The sequence below is a fragment of the Balaenoptera physalus genome (genome assembly GCF_965194825.1).
Source record: "Balaenoptera physalus genome assembly, chromosome: 3".
NCBI classification, from domain to species: domain Eukaryota; kingdom Metazoa; phylum Chordata; class Mammalia; order Artiodactyla; family Balaenopteridae; genus Balaenoptera; species Balaenoptera physalus.
This window is the reverse complement of record NC_138890.1, coordinates 70,038,028-70,053,745: the sequence shown is the minus strand read 5'-3', so window position 1 is coordinate 70,053,745 and position 15,718 is coordinate 70,038,028. Positions and strand designations below refer to the sequence as shown.

The 15,718-nt window shown below is 33.9% G+C and overlaps 1 protein-coding gene across 1 annotated transcript in view; it reads left to right on the top strand.

Annotated features, from left to right (window-relative positions):
- The window catches only part of ADAMTS19 (ADAM metallopeptidase with thrombospondin type 1 motif 19), a gene marked incomplete at its 5' end in the record, with an annotated part of 296,563 nt that overhangs the window by 160,744 nt on the left and 120,101 nt on the right, over nt 1-15,718 (top strand). Inside the window, 2 exons of the mRNA XM_082457829.1 lie at nt 1,672-1,812; nt 3,232-3,382. Coding sequence (XP_082313955.1) covers nt 1,672-1,812; nt 3,232-3,382 — 292 coding nt within the window. The remainder of the gene's footprint in view (nt 1-1,671; nt 1,813-3,231; nt 3,383-15,718) is intronic.

Sequence of the window (15,718 nt, the reverse complement as noted above, 5' to 3'; positions counted from 1 at the left end):
TTTATGGTGTATGACACACAGAAAATGCAAGAGAATAAGGAACAACATAATGTTTGGGAAACTACAAATCATTTGCTCTTGCTGAAAAGAAATGCAATAAATGGCTTGGAAGAAGATTAAGAAACTGCGTACCATGTTAAGGAGCTGGAAATTGCTGTATAGGTAATGGAAAAGCAGACGAAAGGCAGCCCAATTGTGTTTTTAAATAGATCTTACTGGAGCAGGGCAGGAGGAAAAGGGAGAATGTTGCCAAAGATTAGAAGCACAGAACCCACTCAGAATGCCATAGTAATTGTCAAGATTAATTATTTTTATAATCCTTTTTAATAGTAACAGAAGGAATTGAAAGAAAATAACAGTTGAAAGAAATATTTAGAAAGTAGATTAGCAGGGCTTGCCCCTAACAATTAGTAAATAATTGGGTGCTAATTTGGGAGAGGAAGGAATAAATGATGACCTGAAGATACTTGGGCTAGCAAAGGCACACAAAAGAGAACAAGCGAGAAAGAGAATACAGGAGTACATAGAGGTTTGAAAGAGAAAATATTAAGGGCAGCTTTTAGACATACTGAATTTAACAGTCTTCTAATACGTCCATCAGAAGATAAGTCAGAGTTTTAGAATAGAGTTACAACTTAGAGCAACAGATTCAGGATTCAATAGAAAAGATGAAGATGGCCAAGAGTGTGCAGGTTTCCCAGGGACAGTCTGTGTTTTATGATGAGTGGAGGAAGACTATCTCGTGAAGCACTTGGGGAAAAATAATACTTTAATGTGGTTTCGGATTTGATAAAGGAATGAATAAAGGATCTTTAGGCAAGAGCAAGAATCTAGTGTGATTGAATAGAAACTTACCATTTCTATGTGCTTCATACCTACTACTATGTCAAAAATATATCTATAGATCATTTTGATACAGGTGAACTAAGCATGTTATTTACTAGATTGATTGGGAGAATGTTTTTTACTAAGTAAAAACATTGACTTTTAATATAGACCATAAAATTTTAAAAATAAATCAGTCTGAAATCTAGTTTTATGTTGACCTTTAAAACTAATTTCTCGGGACTTCCCTGGCGGTCCAGTGGTTAAGACTTCGCCTTCCAATGCAGGGAGTGCGGGTTCGATCCCTGGTCAGGGAGCTAAGATCCCACATGCCTCGTGGCAAAAATCCAAAACATAAAATAGAAGCAATATTATAACAAATTCAATAAAGACTTTAAAAATGGTCCACATCAAAAAACTTAAAAAAAAAAAAAAACAGAACTAATTTCTCTCCAAATAGACCGGTGGTTGCCAAGGGGAAGGGAGGGTGTGGGAGTTTGGGGTTAGCAGATGCAAACTGGTATATATAGAATGGATAAACAACAAAGTCCTACTGTATAGCAGAGGGAACTGTATTCCATATCCTGTGATAAACCATATTGGAAAAGAATATGAAAATGAATGTATATATATATGTATATAACTGAGTCACTTTGCTGTACAGCAGTAATTAACACAACATTGTAATTCAACTCTACTTCAATAAAAAATAAAATAAAAAATAAAACTAAAAAACGAATTTCTCTCCCATTATTTTAATTATTTAGCTGTTATTTAATTGCAATTATAATAACAGGTTAAAAATATCTATCTAATGTAATTTTTAAATTTTATATTCCAAATCAGCATGGGGATTAATCATGACAATGACCACCCATCATGTGCTGATGGTCTTCATATCATGTCTGGTGAATGGATTAAAGGACAAAATCTCGGCGATGTCTCGTGGTCCCGATGTAGCAAGGAAGATTTGGAAAGATTTCTAAGGTACTGAGGTCACTAGCTGTTGCTGTGTCATGAATGTGTATGTGTGCCTGCTTCCTCTGCCAGCCTGGGAGGGGGGTGTGGCAGCAGGAATCAGCCACCAGATTAGGAATCAAGGTGCTTGGTTCCAGTCCTGGTTCTCCACTGACTCATGGTGCGAACTGGGACATATTATTTAACCCACTTGTTTCTTAGTTTCCACACTTTCAAACAAGAGGATGGGCAAGGTGATTTGTAAGGTTGAAAGTTACTATAATGATAAAAAATCTTTCATAACATTTAATTGCCTCTTCAAAATTTCTCAGTGGAAACATTTTCATTGCTCATCCCTCTACATCTGTTATTATAAAGAACCTCTTTAACAAAAGCTCCACCTTTCCACTGTAGTAGTTCTGAACTCTGAATCTTTTTTCATTAATGTCAATGCATAGTTTTCACCATTATAATAGTCCTTGATTCTCCTCTCTTCAACCTTCAACTTTGGTAATATGTAGCTTCTGCCTGGTTGGAAAAAGAAATGAAAAAAAGTATTTCTGTTCTAATTTTCATTTTAAAGCCCTGTTCTTTACTTTTTCCTTCAGTAATAGAAGGGGAAGCTGAAACAGTACCAGTAGATGTTATGTAAAGTCCCAATTAGTGAGTGAGAGATGTTTAAAGTATCCAAAAGTCTAAGTAAGAAATATAGGAACATCTAACTAGCTAAATTCACTACACAAATTTATTTTTCCATACCATTTAAATTGTCAAGCTAATTTTTTGTCAAATGAATATTAAAATCTACTAAAATATATTTATTACGTTACTGTAACTCTTTCCAGAAATATGTGCAGTAGAGTCTGGGCATTCTCTTTGTCACTGCAACAGTAGCCCCTCAGTAGGCCCTAACGAGTGCAGGATTTTGTGTAGTTGGCTTCTCATGAATCAGAACTATGATAAAATTAAATTTTACCCCATAAATGGAAGTTGTAGTACAATGTCAAGTAGAAAAATATTCACACTATTAATAGTCACTTGAGATTGCTTTCCATAGATTCCTTAAATCCCAGAATATAGTTGATTTCTTACCTTCATACATTACTTTTGGGCAAGTTACTCTCTGAGCTTCTTCATCTTATAAATATGTAAAATAATAACCACCTCACAGTATTATGTAGATTAGCTGAGTTAATCCATATGAAAGATCTTTAAAAACAAAAAGTCCTGTTAATTTGAACTTTTTTTATTATTAGGTTTATCGTAATAATTATAAACAAATGATTCTCATACATGGGATAATTTCTATGAGCATTCAATAGAAGAGCTTATAAATAAAAGTAAGAACATATTTTAGTAGTATTGAAATGTTTCCTGTTGCTGTGTTAACTAATTATAACAACTTTTTGCATTTAATTCAAAATGTTACACATATCTGCATATCGCCAGGTCAAAGGCCAGTAACTGCTTGCTACAGACAAATCCCCAGAGTGTCAATTCCGTGATGGTTCCCTCCAAGTTGCCAGAGATGACATACACTGCTGACGAGCAATGTCAGATTCTCTTTGGGCCACTGGCTTCCTTTTGTCAAGAGATGCAGGTAAGAGTTGTATCCAGGTGGGATTTTTTTTAAGTGTATGTTCACATCCATTATTTAGAAGTATTGATTGGAGGAGGGGAAGATGACTTTATTTTAGAGTTTGTGGCTTCAAAGCATCCCAGTATTGGAACGAAGGATTTTCTAAGAAAAGGTTTCTGCGTTTTCCCCTTAACGTTTTGAAAGTGATAGAAATAGGTGCCAGTATTTAATTAAAGCCAGGAAGGAATGACCCAATAATTTCTACTTCAAAAATGGCACTGAAGTCAGAAAAGTCTTTGCTTTATGCCAGTTCATTGCTTTTGTTTTAAATCTCTTACTTGCTTACATGGTAGGTAACTACCATGAAAATGCAATGAAAATGTAATGAAAGCGATATATGAACATGTAATTTTGGAGGAAGGATTATACCTTTTAACTCTGAAAATAAATTGTTAAAAATATGTTCTATAGGAATAAAAATTAGAGAGTACATTTCTAAATAGTTTAACTAGAGGAAAAGGGTAAATGTCTGATGGTGAACTAAGCAGTGTATATTAGTATTCAGTCACTAGTTACTCTGAGAGGCCAATTTGTCCCATTCTAGAAAAATCTAAAATCTGAAAGATTGAGCAAAATGACCTTCATAATTGATGTAAGAATTTAGCTCTATTTACCCTTCCTTTTTTCTTTTCTTCTGTCTTCCTGAAGCTCATCCCCTAGCTGCCCATTTCTTCCTACCTCTTTCCAAAACACATACTCGTGCATACTTTGTATTTCAGGCTTCAACTGATAATCATGCTTACAGTGAATTGATAGCTGTATTTCACTGTACCTAAGTTTCTGTGATTGCCTCAAAAGAGTTTGGCTTTGTTGAAGATAATGCTGTCTTGGATTACTGGCAGAATAATTACAATTCATTATAAGGAAAAGGTTATACAGCATTATGACATATGCTGTCTCTGCTTCGTTGTTCTTATCAAAGGAGTTATTCACTTGTTTGTTACTTTCCTCTTATTAATTTCCCACCCTAGTGTGTAAGCTCCAGGAGGGCAGAGTGTTTCTCCAGCACCTAGTCCAATGACTAGCACATGGTAGGCACTCAGTGAATATTTGAATTAAGATTAAAATAAGTGAATGTATGAAGAAGTTGGAGCTCCATTAAATGTGACATGTGAAACAATGTATAGATTGTAATACTCATCTGGCAATATTAGACCTCAAGAGGAACTGATATAGGTGTGTGATTGTGACTGGACACCCAAGGGTTCACATGTGGCAGACCAATGGATCCTTGGAGCTTAGCACTGGGTGTGATAATTACAGCAGTAGCCAGGTTGACTTTGTATTATCTGTCCTAATACCTCTCTGATCTCATCTACCAATCTTGGTCAATCTACTCTCATCTCCAAGGACTTTAGACAATCAGAAATTGTGTTACAATCTTCTTTCTTAAATCGTCATGGTAAAATGAATGTTTTGAGGTCCACAAGTTTGGTTTTGTAGGTAAACACATCTACATGCTGAAATTATCATGTTTTGGAAAACAGAGTAGGCTGCCTATGATTACTATCATACTATTGCATAGGAGATGGTTTCAGTTCATGTAGTACAGAAAATTGATAGACTTGATCAATGAAAAATGCTCATGTTTTATGAAGTACCCTAAGTGTTAGAAAAACTCAGCAAATGATCAACTACAAATGTGATTTTGGTAAATTTTAGATCATTTTTCATAAATACTATTTTTAAAAATTTTAGAAATTATTTTTGATTATATATTGCAGTTAGTTAAATTTTACTAGTACCATTCCACAATATTTTGAACTCTAAAATGGATGCCACAGTGTGTAAATCATTTAGATTTATGATCTATTTTGATTCTTATAACAATTATATGCCATAGTTGATATTTAGTCCTGTTTTACAGATCAACAGTTTGAGGCCTGTAGAAGTTAAATAACACAATTAAGTTATTACACCTATGAAGAGGGAGTGTTAGATGCAAATCCAAAGAATAGAGTATATGTAACCACTATGCTCTACTGCTTCTTATGGAATTCAGACTTCTTTACTTTGTGTCTTTGTATGGGAAAAACCTTAGATCAGATCCTGTGTTTAGACTGAATTTGCTTTATCCCTTATAGCACCTACACCATCAGGGTCAAGAAGTATTTTAATTGATTTTTTTTTTAAACTTTTCTAGGCTATTTGCTCTATTTTTTGGTTGTTTCTCACTAACCTACCTGCATGGATTTTTTCTCCACCTCTGACAGTATAACTATTTGTTAGGGGATATTAAATCCGTTTCTCAATATCCTAGGATGTTGCCTTGTTTTAAACTAGGCATTTTGCAAACAGAATTAAGTTTTAGGTCTTAAGTATCCAGAAATGTTCTCCTTTTTTCCCCTGAAATTATCTATATGTGACATTTTTATTCATAAAACCAGATTTTTCTCTAGTTCTATCTGTGTGTAATCTTCATTAAGGACAATTTTAAAATAATGCCAGAAAGGGTTGGGCTGCTGTGGGTAGCCAAGGAGAAGCAATGCCTCCTAATAGGGGTTTGGTTGGAGAGCACTGGCTGGAAAAGCGTGAAGCCTGGGCTCTAACAGTGGTTCTGCCTCTTATTAGTTGTGTAACCTTAGTCAAAACTCTTTTTCTTTCTAAGCCACACTCTATAGAACAAGTAATGGAACTATGTTATCTTTCGAAGTCTCTTAGGGCTAAGAGGCTGGACTTCTTTCATTCCAAAATCCAAAACAGCATTGTGATACCACCCTTGAAAAATCATTTCCATCCCAAATTAGTGCAGCTTGTAAAGCATAGAAATTAGGTAGGTAGGTAGGTAGGTAGGTAGGTAAATAGGTAGATAGAGCCACAGAAGAGATTATTTAAAAATTCAGTCATTGATTTGATAAATATTTATTGAGTTCCAGCTACTTTCCAGGTGCTGTTCTGTGTACTAGTAACACAGTAGGAAGAAACCCCCAGCTTCATGGAGCTTAATTTTAGCTGGGGAAACAGACAATAAGTACATACATATATAATATGTCAGTTAGTAATAAGTGTTTTGGAGAAGTATAAGTTCAGGTAACAAAGACAGGGAATACAACCAGGGATGGGGGGATGGGAATGGTGCTATTTTATACAGGATGATCTGGGAAGGCTTCCTAAAGCAAGTGACATTTGTTTAGAAATTTGAAGGAAGTTAGGTAGCCAGCCATGCATTTATCTTGGGAAAAATGTAGCAAGAAGAAACAGAAAGCAAATGCACTGGCATGGAGTTAGGTTCATGTTTTAAGTTTAAGATGTCCATTGGACATCTAAGTAGAGATGTTTGTAGGTCCAGAATAGATATCTATCTGGAAGTCCTCAACAAGTAGGAGATACTGAAGACATGATACTAAATGATGGCACTAGGAAATGAGTTAGAAGAGGAAAAATTCGAAGACTGAGAACTTAATCACTACAATATTTAGAGGTTAGGAAAATAAGGAGGAAGCAACAATTAAAACTCTGAAGAAGTCTATTGGTAGGAATCGAACCAAGAGAAAGTAAGATCTTGGAGGCTAAGTGAAGACATTTTTCAAAGTGGAAATGATTAGAAATTCCAAAAGCTGAATACAAGGGGAGTAAAATGAAGTCTTAGAATATGCAATTGCTATGTTTTTCCCACTGGGTTTGGGACACTGTTACTTGATGCTTTCTTGACATCCCTGAGCACCTGAGGGTAAGGAGGTAGAAGTTAAAAATATAAGAGGAAGTAGTTATAAGTGTAGAAGATAGAATAGTTCAGCGCATTAAGCCACTCACGTACACATTCAGGGGGGTACACGTGAAGTCGCCATATCTACCGGTCTGTCATCTAGACTTTATACAAAACGAATCTCCTAGAAGGCAAGCTCCATAACATCAAAAGAGTTGTCAGTCCTTTTTATCACTGTACCTCTGGCACCTAAAAGAGTGCTCAATAAGAATTTTTAAATTAATAAGTGAATCAACTGAATGATGGAATAATAACTCTAAAATCTTACTCATAGAAATAGTTGATTCTTAGATATATAATATGTCCAGAGAATATGAAGATAACCATCTAAAATATTAATTCAATGGCTCCATAAATAACAACCTATAAGGGTATGTAGCTTATGTTTCACAGCTTACACATGAGTTAATCAGGCATCCTTATGTCCATCTTGTATCTCCGTTCAGTTATAAATAAGTGTTGAGCTGCATGGAGTAAAGATTTGCAGCAACTTTTCAACATGTGTGTTTCTGGTACAATATGAGACAATGGTAGTTGGCCCATAGTATTTGAATTAGATATTGCTCTTCCATTCTTACTGACAAATAGTTATATACAAGCACTAGGGACTCCAACATTATGTACATGCTGATCTAATTAATGATATAAATTTACCCTTAGGATAGCAGCTTACATCTGCAAAATGTTTAAAGGCATAGCTGTAGAGATGCTTGTGAAACATCTCAACCCTCAGCAATAATTGCTCACTCTTCTGCATGAATATGCTAGCTTCTCAGATGACCTTATTCCTGAGTCCTAAGCATTTGGTGCCTCTAGGCCATCTGGCGTCTTGTGGCTGAGCCAGCTACAATGCATCAAGTTATCCTAATAGCTGCCTAAAATTACTTAGCCTGGCTAAGAATACAGAGGTATGGATGTTTCCTTAGAACCAATAAGAAGTGGCTGCTTGAGAGTTACATTATTTGAGTAAGAAGGAAGTTTGCTAAAAAAAATTTAAAAATGAAGACCTCCAGGAAACTTAAGGTTCTGCCTTTGGTTTTGGACTAGGCACAATGTGAGTTGCATACATATTATATTGTATCGAAAATTTTTTAGTGTAATTAAATCATATGATGACTTAAAGTGAAAGTACCATGTAAAGTTCCAGTTTTACATTTCTCTTATATCGACTTAATATATCAAAGTATGTAGGACTTCTAAAATCTCTCATTTGATCTAATGAACAGGCTGGCATTGAAATGCGTACCTTATGAAGAATTCTAGAAGATTGAGTCTCTGATTTGGCATTGTGAAATTCCAGAGGCAATAGGAATTAGGGCTAAAAAAGCATGAAATATCCCTTGATGGAAAGTAGTTGTTTGGGCAACTAATACAGTATCATTGATAAATCATGTTGTTAAGATTGGTGAAGTTGAAGATTTTTATTGTCCTTTCTTCCTATAAGATCAATAAAGTTATGGTGGGTTAAAGCTACCAGGAATTGAATCTGCCTATTTTGCCATCTAATCAAAACTTCATCCTATTCTTTGAGCTTTAGTCTTACACAGTATGTGAGTACATGAGTTTGATGGCAAATTATTTGTCTAGATAATCTAGCTCTTTAATTTTTTTCCTTAGGACTAATTTTTTTTCACGACTTCTTATTGACGTGGGCTTTTATTTTTTAGGTCTCTATCTTTGTAATTTGCCTATTTACATTTTGCCCATTTTTTAAACTTTCTGTTTTTCTTGCTGATTTGCAGGAGTTCCTTTTACATTCTATATTCTAGGTGACACTTCCTTAAAGTATGTCATTGTGTGTTAACTTTTTATACAATGTCATTTTAAAATTTTGAAGTGGTTGAATCCATCAAGTTCTCCAATTAAGTTGTGCTGTTTTTGTTTTGTTTTTTGTGTGTGTATATGTGTATATATATATTCTTTTTCAGATTCCTTTCCATTATAGGTTATTACAAGATACTGAATATAGTTCCCTGTGCTATACAGTAGGTCCTTGTTGTTTCTCTATTTCATATAGAGTAGTGTGTATCCATTAAACCCAAACTCCTGATTTATCCCTTCCCTTCTTTCCCCTTTGGTAACCATAAGTTTGTTTTCTATATCTGTGAGTCTCTTTCTGTTTTGTAAATAAGTTCATTTGTATCATTTTTTTAGATTTCACATATACGTGATATCATATGATATTTATCTTTCTCTGTCTGACTTAATTCACTTAATATGATAATCTGTAGGTCCATCCATGTTGCCACAAATGACATTATTTCATTCTTTTTTATGGCTGAATAATATTCCATCACATATATATGTATATATATACACACACATGCGTGCACACATACACACACCACATCTTCTACATCCACTCATCTGTCAATAGATATTCAGGTTGCTTCCATGTCCTGGCTATTGTAAATAGTACTGCTATGAACATTGGGGCACATTTAACTTTTCAAATTAGAGTTTTCTCCGGGTATATGCCCAGGAATGGGATTTCTGGATCATATGGTAACTCTATTTTTAGCTTTTTAAGGAACCTCCATACTGTTTTCCATAGTGGCTACACCAATTTACATTCTCACCAACAGTGTAAGAGGGTTCCTTTTTCTCCACACCCTCTCCACCATTTATTATTTGTAGACTTTTTGATGATGGCCATTCTGACTGGTGTGAGGTGATACCTCATTGTAGTTTTGATTTGCATTTCTCTACTAATTAGCTATTAAGCATCTTTTCATGTGCCTGTTGGCCATCTGTATATCTTCTTTGGCGAAATGTCTATTTAGGTCTTCTGCTGAAGAATGTGTGGTTTTTGAAGTTCATTATCTGTCACTAGATCTTAGATGAAGTATATTAATATTATTATTCAAAATATCTGTTTGCTTATTTTGGTTTGATTGATCCATTAGTAACTGACAGACATGTTAAAATATCCAACTCAAACTACTGATTTATTTATTTTTCCCTGTATTTCTGTCTGTTACTACCTTATATAATGTTGAATTATATTATAGGTGCATACATATTTATGGGTTTTCATCTGTTGATCTGTTTTTCTCCTCTGCATTTTTTATGACTTGTGTCTTAAAATCTATTTTGTCTGGCATTAAAACCATTATCCTGGCTAATATTTGTCACATCTTTATCTTCAACCTTTCCAAATAAAACATAAATACTAATATGGGTATGGATAGATGGGTATGTTTACTAGAGAAAAGGAATTGCTAGATTTTATATTTTTCTGTTTAAACCAATGTAACCATTTTTTGGTATTTTCATCAGCTAGTTTAACATTTTTTACATTGATTTAAATTAATGTTTTTTAGGATTTTTATTGTCAGCTTATTTTGTGTTTGTGTTTCTTATTTATGCTCTACTTTTTACTCTTGTTCTCCTCTCCTACTTTACATTGGAGAAACCAAATTTTCCTCTGCATTCAAAAGTCAGACATTCTTTGTATCTTTTTATGTGTATGAGTAATTAGTTCTTTTTTCTTGATGAATAGTATTCCACTGGTATATAACAGTTTTGTTTATCAATTCACCTCTTAGTAGACATCTGGGATGTTAGCTATTATGAGTAAGGCTACTCAGAGGATTTGTGAATGATTATTTGTGTACACATATGTTTTTATTCTACAATATTAATACATTAACATATTATATATATTAATACATTAATTTTTTGCAAACTATGGGGTAGGGACTGTCTGCCTATTTTTGTAAATAAAGTTTTACTAGAACACAGTCACCCCCATTTGTTCACATGTTCTCTTTGGCTGCCTTCAAACTACAATGACAGTGATGAATAGTTGCAACAGAGATTGTGTGGCCCACAAGCCTAAACTGTATACTATTTAGCACTTTACAGAAAGAGTTAGGTACCACGATGAAGAGTGGCCCCCGCTTGCCACAACTAGAGAAAGCCCTCGCACAGAAACGAAGACGCAACACAGCCATAAATAAAATAAATAAATAAAATTAAAAAAAAAAAAAAAAAAGAAGAGAATCTTTAAAAAAAAAAAAAAGTTAGCTAACCCCTGTTGCAGCAGATACTCTGGATTCTGTTATATTCCTCCAAATAGTGTTTTGGTTTTTGTTTTCACAGGGAATTAAGTTTGTTAGACTCAAACTGGAAACTGTCTTGCCTACTGTGGATAGCACCTCATATGTTGGATCAGCTCACTCTTTCCTTATCTGGGCTATTTGGGGTGTGTCCCTTGCATGTATGGTACAGGTGCCACCTAAAGACCTAAACTTCTCTGACTCTCTTCCTTTTGGGATTGTCCCTTCAGGTTTTGGCAGCTTTGACCACATCAGTTTCTGTCTTAAGGAGTCTAAAAAGATGGCATATGTTGCTTTAGCCATTGTGTCATGCCATGACCACAAACCACTATCAGGTCAAAGCCACAAAGATGGTGAACTCAACTTATGCCAGTCAGCTCCCCTAAACAATTTACCTGCCTATGTTCATGTTCCAGAACCACCAGGAAGTTGTTTTTTGCATTTGTTCCACAGTTTATGGTTGTTAGCTGCAGGAGGGTTGGTCTTCTGGGAACTTATTCCACCATTCCAGAAGAGGAATATTTTTATCTTATATTTCTCTTTCACACAAGGAAATTCTGGATCATTTTTCTTTCAAATATTTCAAATAGTTCCTTCCCACTTTTTTTTCTTTTCTTTGGGGCTTCATTAACTAGGTATTGACAGTTCTCCTTTCTCTAAATTTCTTCATACTCCTTGATTTTCTTTAACACTCTAAGATGCGTTCTATTGAGGGGTCCTTTGCAGCGTGCTGCTTCATTTGTTGGCTATGCGTAGACTACATTTTTCTTCCCATGTCTGTTACTCAACATCTACCTCTAGCAGTCATGAAGTATATGGAGTGAAGGAGGTAAAAGAGAAGACATCAAATTTAAATATTTAACTGTCAGTGGTCAAATCATTTCTGCTAAGGGATAAAGTTTTTGAGATGTAAATGTGCTAGATTTTTAGTATTTCTTCCCATTAAAAAGGTTAATAATAATGGCTAAAGTCCAATTATTATTGCTTTATGTAATCAATGTTTATTTAGATTTATCCTCATTTTTGTCAGGTTCTTTGATCACAAGTGCTTTTCAGCCCTTTCCTATGAGGTCATATTCTTCTTGAAATACACCATTTAGACGTTCCTTTTGGGAAGATCTGTTGGTGGTAAACACTCACTTTTTGTTTCCTTGAAAGGGTCTTTATTTAACCTTCAGTCTTGAATAAAATTTTAGCTGAGTTCAGGAGTCTAGATTGACAGTTATTTTTTTCCTCTTACCACTTTGAATACATCATGTATTCATTTTTTTTATGTTTGTGCCAAGATGCCATCTTTGCTATTTTCCTAATCTTAAAAGGAAACTTTCAACATTTCACGGTTTTTTAATGATGTTTGCTGTAGATTTTTATAGATGTCCAGAGGTCCATTAATTTTGAAGATGTGTTCTTCAGTGGTTAGTTTGCTGACTTTTTTTTCAATGAATGGATGTTGAATTGTGTCACAAGCTTTGTATCTAGAGACACAAAAATCACAGATTTTGAAGTTTTTGATGTGCTTGATTATGTTAATCAAATCTCTAATATTATAGTAGCCTTGCAGTCCAAGAAAAACCCAACATGATCATGATGGTACATTACCTTTTTTCATGGATTGCTGGATTCCGTCTGTTAAAAATTGTGTAGAATATTTAAATCTAAGTTTGTAAATGAGGTAGATCACTATTTTCGTTTCTTTTAAAACTCCTGTCTGGTTTGGGTATCATAAAGTGTGTTAAGGAATATTGCCTCTTTTTCTGTTCTCTAGACAGTTTATGTAAATTGACAATTTAAGTTTTTGGATCAGATGTATTCTTTGTGGGAAGATTTTCAACAGTCACTTTTAATTATTCTATGGTTAGACAATAATTTCAGTGTTTCTATTTCTTCTTAGGTCCATTTTAGCAAGTTTTTTGTAAATTTCTAAAAAATATTTTTCCATTTCATATTCATGCTAAAGTTTTTTGGCATAAAGCTGTTCATAATGTCTTCCTACTTCTGTTTAAACTTTATGTCATCTGTAGTTATGCCTTCATTTTTTATTCCTAATAGTGTTTATTTTTGCCTTCTCTTTTATTCTTGATTAATTTTCAATTTTATTAGTATTCATAAAAAACTAGATTTCAGTTTTTTTTATTTCTTTTGAGTCTTTGTATTCTATTTTTTTAATACCTCTCTTTCTCTCTCCCTTACTTTTTTCCTCTCTTCCATCCTTAATAATACCAAGCTGTTCTGTGATAGAAAAGATTGTTTTTGAAAATATTATTCCATACTGAATTACATTTGCAATCAAATGTTACATTATTGAGACTGTAGTTTGAAAGATAATTTATGGATGAGCAAGGAGTTACATGTCTGAGATTTAATTGCTACTTCCATGCATATGCACTTAAGATTTTTTTATTTTAACATAAAATTCAAAACATCTTAATGGAACTATTTGCTATAAAGAAAGACATGGGCACAGGTTGTCTTTGAAGATAAATTTTATGATATCTATACATGGACAGTTAATCCATGTCCATTTAAATTATTCCATTGAAAATATTTTTTTTTCATGTAAACTTTTTAAAAGGCTTCTTGAGATAAACATCCAAATTTATATATGCTTTTAAGGGTCATTTCTTATTATAGAGGAATAAAAAAGGAATGTTGTATTATTTTTATTAGTTTGCGAGGAATGCTGAGTTGTACATTTCTGTCCTGGATTCCTGTACACAGCATTTTAAGTTTTGAAGTTCTTAATTGCCATAGTAAGTGATTTTAGTAATTAAGTTGAAAAGAAGATTTGACTCTGGCCTGTGTAACATACAGAGTGTTTGGTTCTAACAAAATACCCAGTCCTGCTCCTCTTAAGAAAGGGCTTGGTATTACATAGCTCTAACATCACGCATCTGAGATGTTGCACTTCTCAAGGAGAAAACAGTCCATCCTATTTCTTCACTATTTTATTGCTTTACTTTTTACAGTTTGGTTTGAATCCTGAATCTGAGTTATCTTTCAGAATGAGGCTATAATTTACTTACCAAAAGATCCCCAGAACTGTAGAACATAAAGGGTAAAGAGATCTCTATGAGAGATATATTCTGTATGACTGTGCTTATCTTGAAAAGCTGCCAGGTTTGCTTTTATGCTCTCAGGGCCTCAAGTGGGAATCAGTTAGAGTACCTGCTGCTTTGAATAGCAGATAATGGTGGAAGGTCAGAATTTAGACCACCACAGCGTTCAACAAGCAAGTATGATTTTTAAACTACAGCATCGACAAGATTTGCTTTTTAGTTCAATATGCATTGATTAACTAATGAACTTGACTAAAATAATTCATGTTATAGCACAACTAAGCCTTATTGAATATTAATAAAGCAAAATTCTTCTTTGGTGGAAAATTCAGCATTTGACCCCATAATTATAAAATACCATTAACAAGAATGTCTTGAAGGAAAAAAAAAAACTTTTAGGAACTAAAATTCTCAGGTTAGATATCTGTTAATTCAAATATAAATGTGTCCACAAAAGTACACGATAAACAATTAACCTCTCTGCTTATTTTCAAGAGTCTAAAATATTGCAGAGAAGCTATTTCATTTAGGCATTCTTTAAAATTAGTTCCTGGATGAATTTTTGGTAAATTATATGTGAAATAAAAGCACAGAAATTAAGCTAAATCATATCCTAAATATAATAAGATATATTTGTATGAAATATTTTGAAGCAGAAAAACTGTCACAGCACATAAAATAGTGTAAATAGAATATATCACGCTCCTGCCGTAGACTATTGAATTTTCAAGAGCTTACAAACATTTCAGAAATCTAAATTTTTAAATAAAGAAAGAATAGGAGAATAATATTTGGGGAGTTGTAACAAATTCGGAGAGTTGTAATAGACCTGCTTGAAATCTTAGTTTAAATTTATGATCCCCAAAGTATTTAGTAGATTTGAGTCATAAGTTAATTTTAACTTTACAGTGATTTTCAGTTTGTTTTGAACACCACTGCCAGAGTAAACCCCCTAAAATAGCCTTTTTATCTTATCAACCTGCTGGTCAACTGCTGAGTGATTTCTTTTTTCCCTCCAAATATGGAGTCCTGACATTCAGGATCTGGTTTTTCTGTCTTTAAAATCTTGTTCCCTACTCCCTACCCTTATATGCCTCCTCCCGTCTGACTAGTCTTCTCACCCTTTCAAGACTGTCTTTCACATCAACAGTTACTTGTTCTGTCCTTATCAACCTGCTTTCTTCCAGCCTTTACTCCAAATATCTGGATAGATAGTCACACTAGCATCTTCAAGATAGATTACTACAGTCGCTTTAAGTATGCCGCATGGATTTGATATTTCTGTGTAATTTGTTAATAACATGCTTGTATCTAAAAAACTTCAGCCATCCTATAGAAATAGAAAGTCCTTAAGAATGTGGTAGTTTTGCCTCTTTATCTGTCTCTGGGTGGCCACAAGTATAGAGTTCTCTTCTTTCAATGTTGTTGTGTTTATGCTGTTTTATCTCACTATTTTTTGTTTGTTCCCTCAACT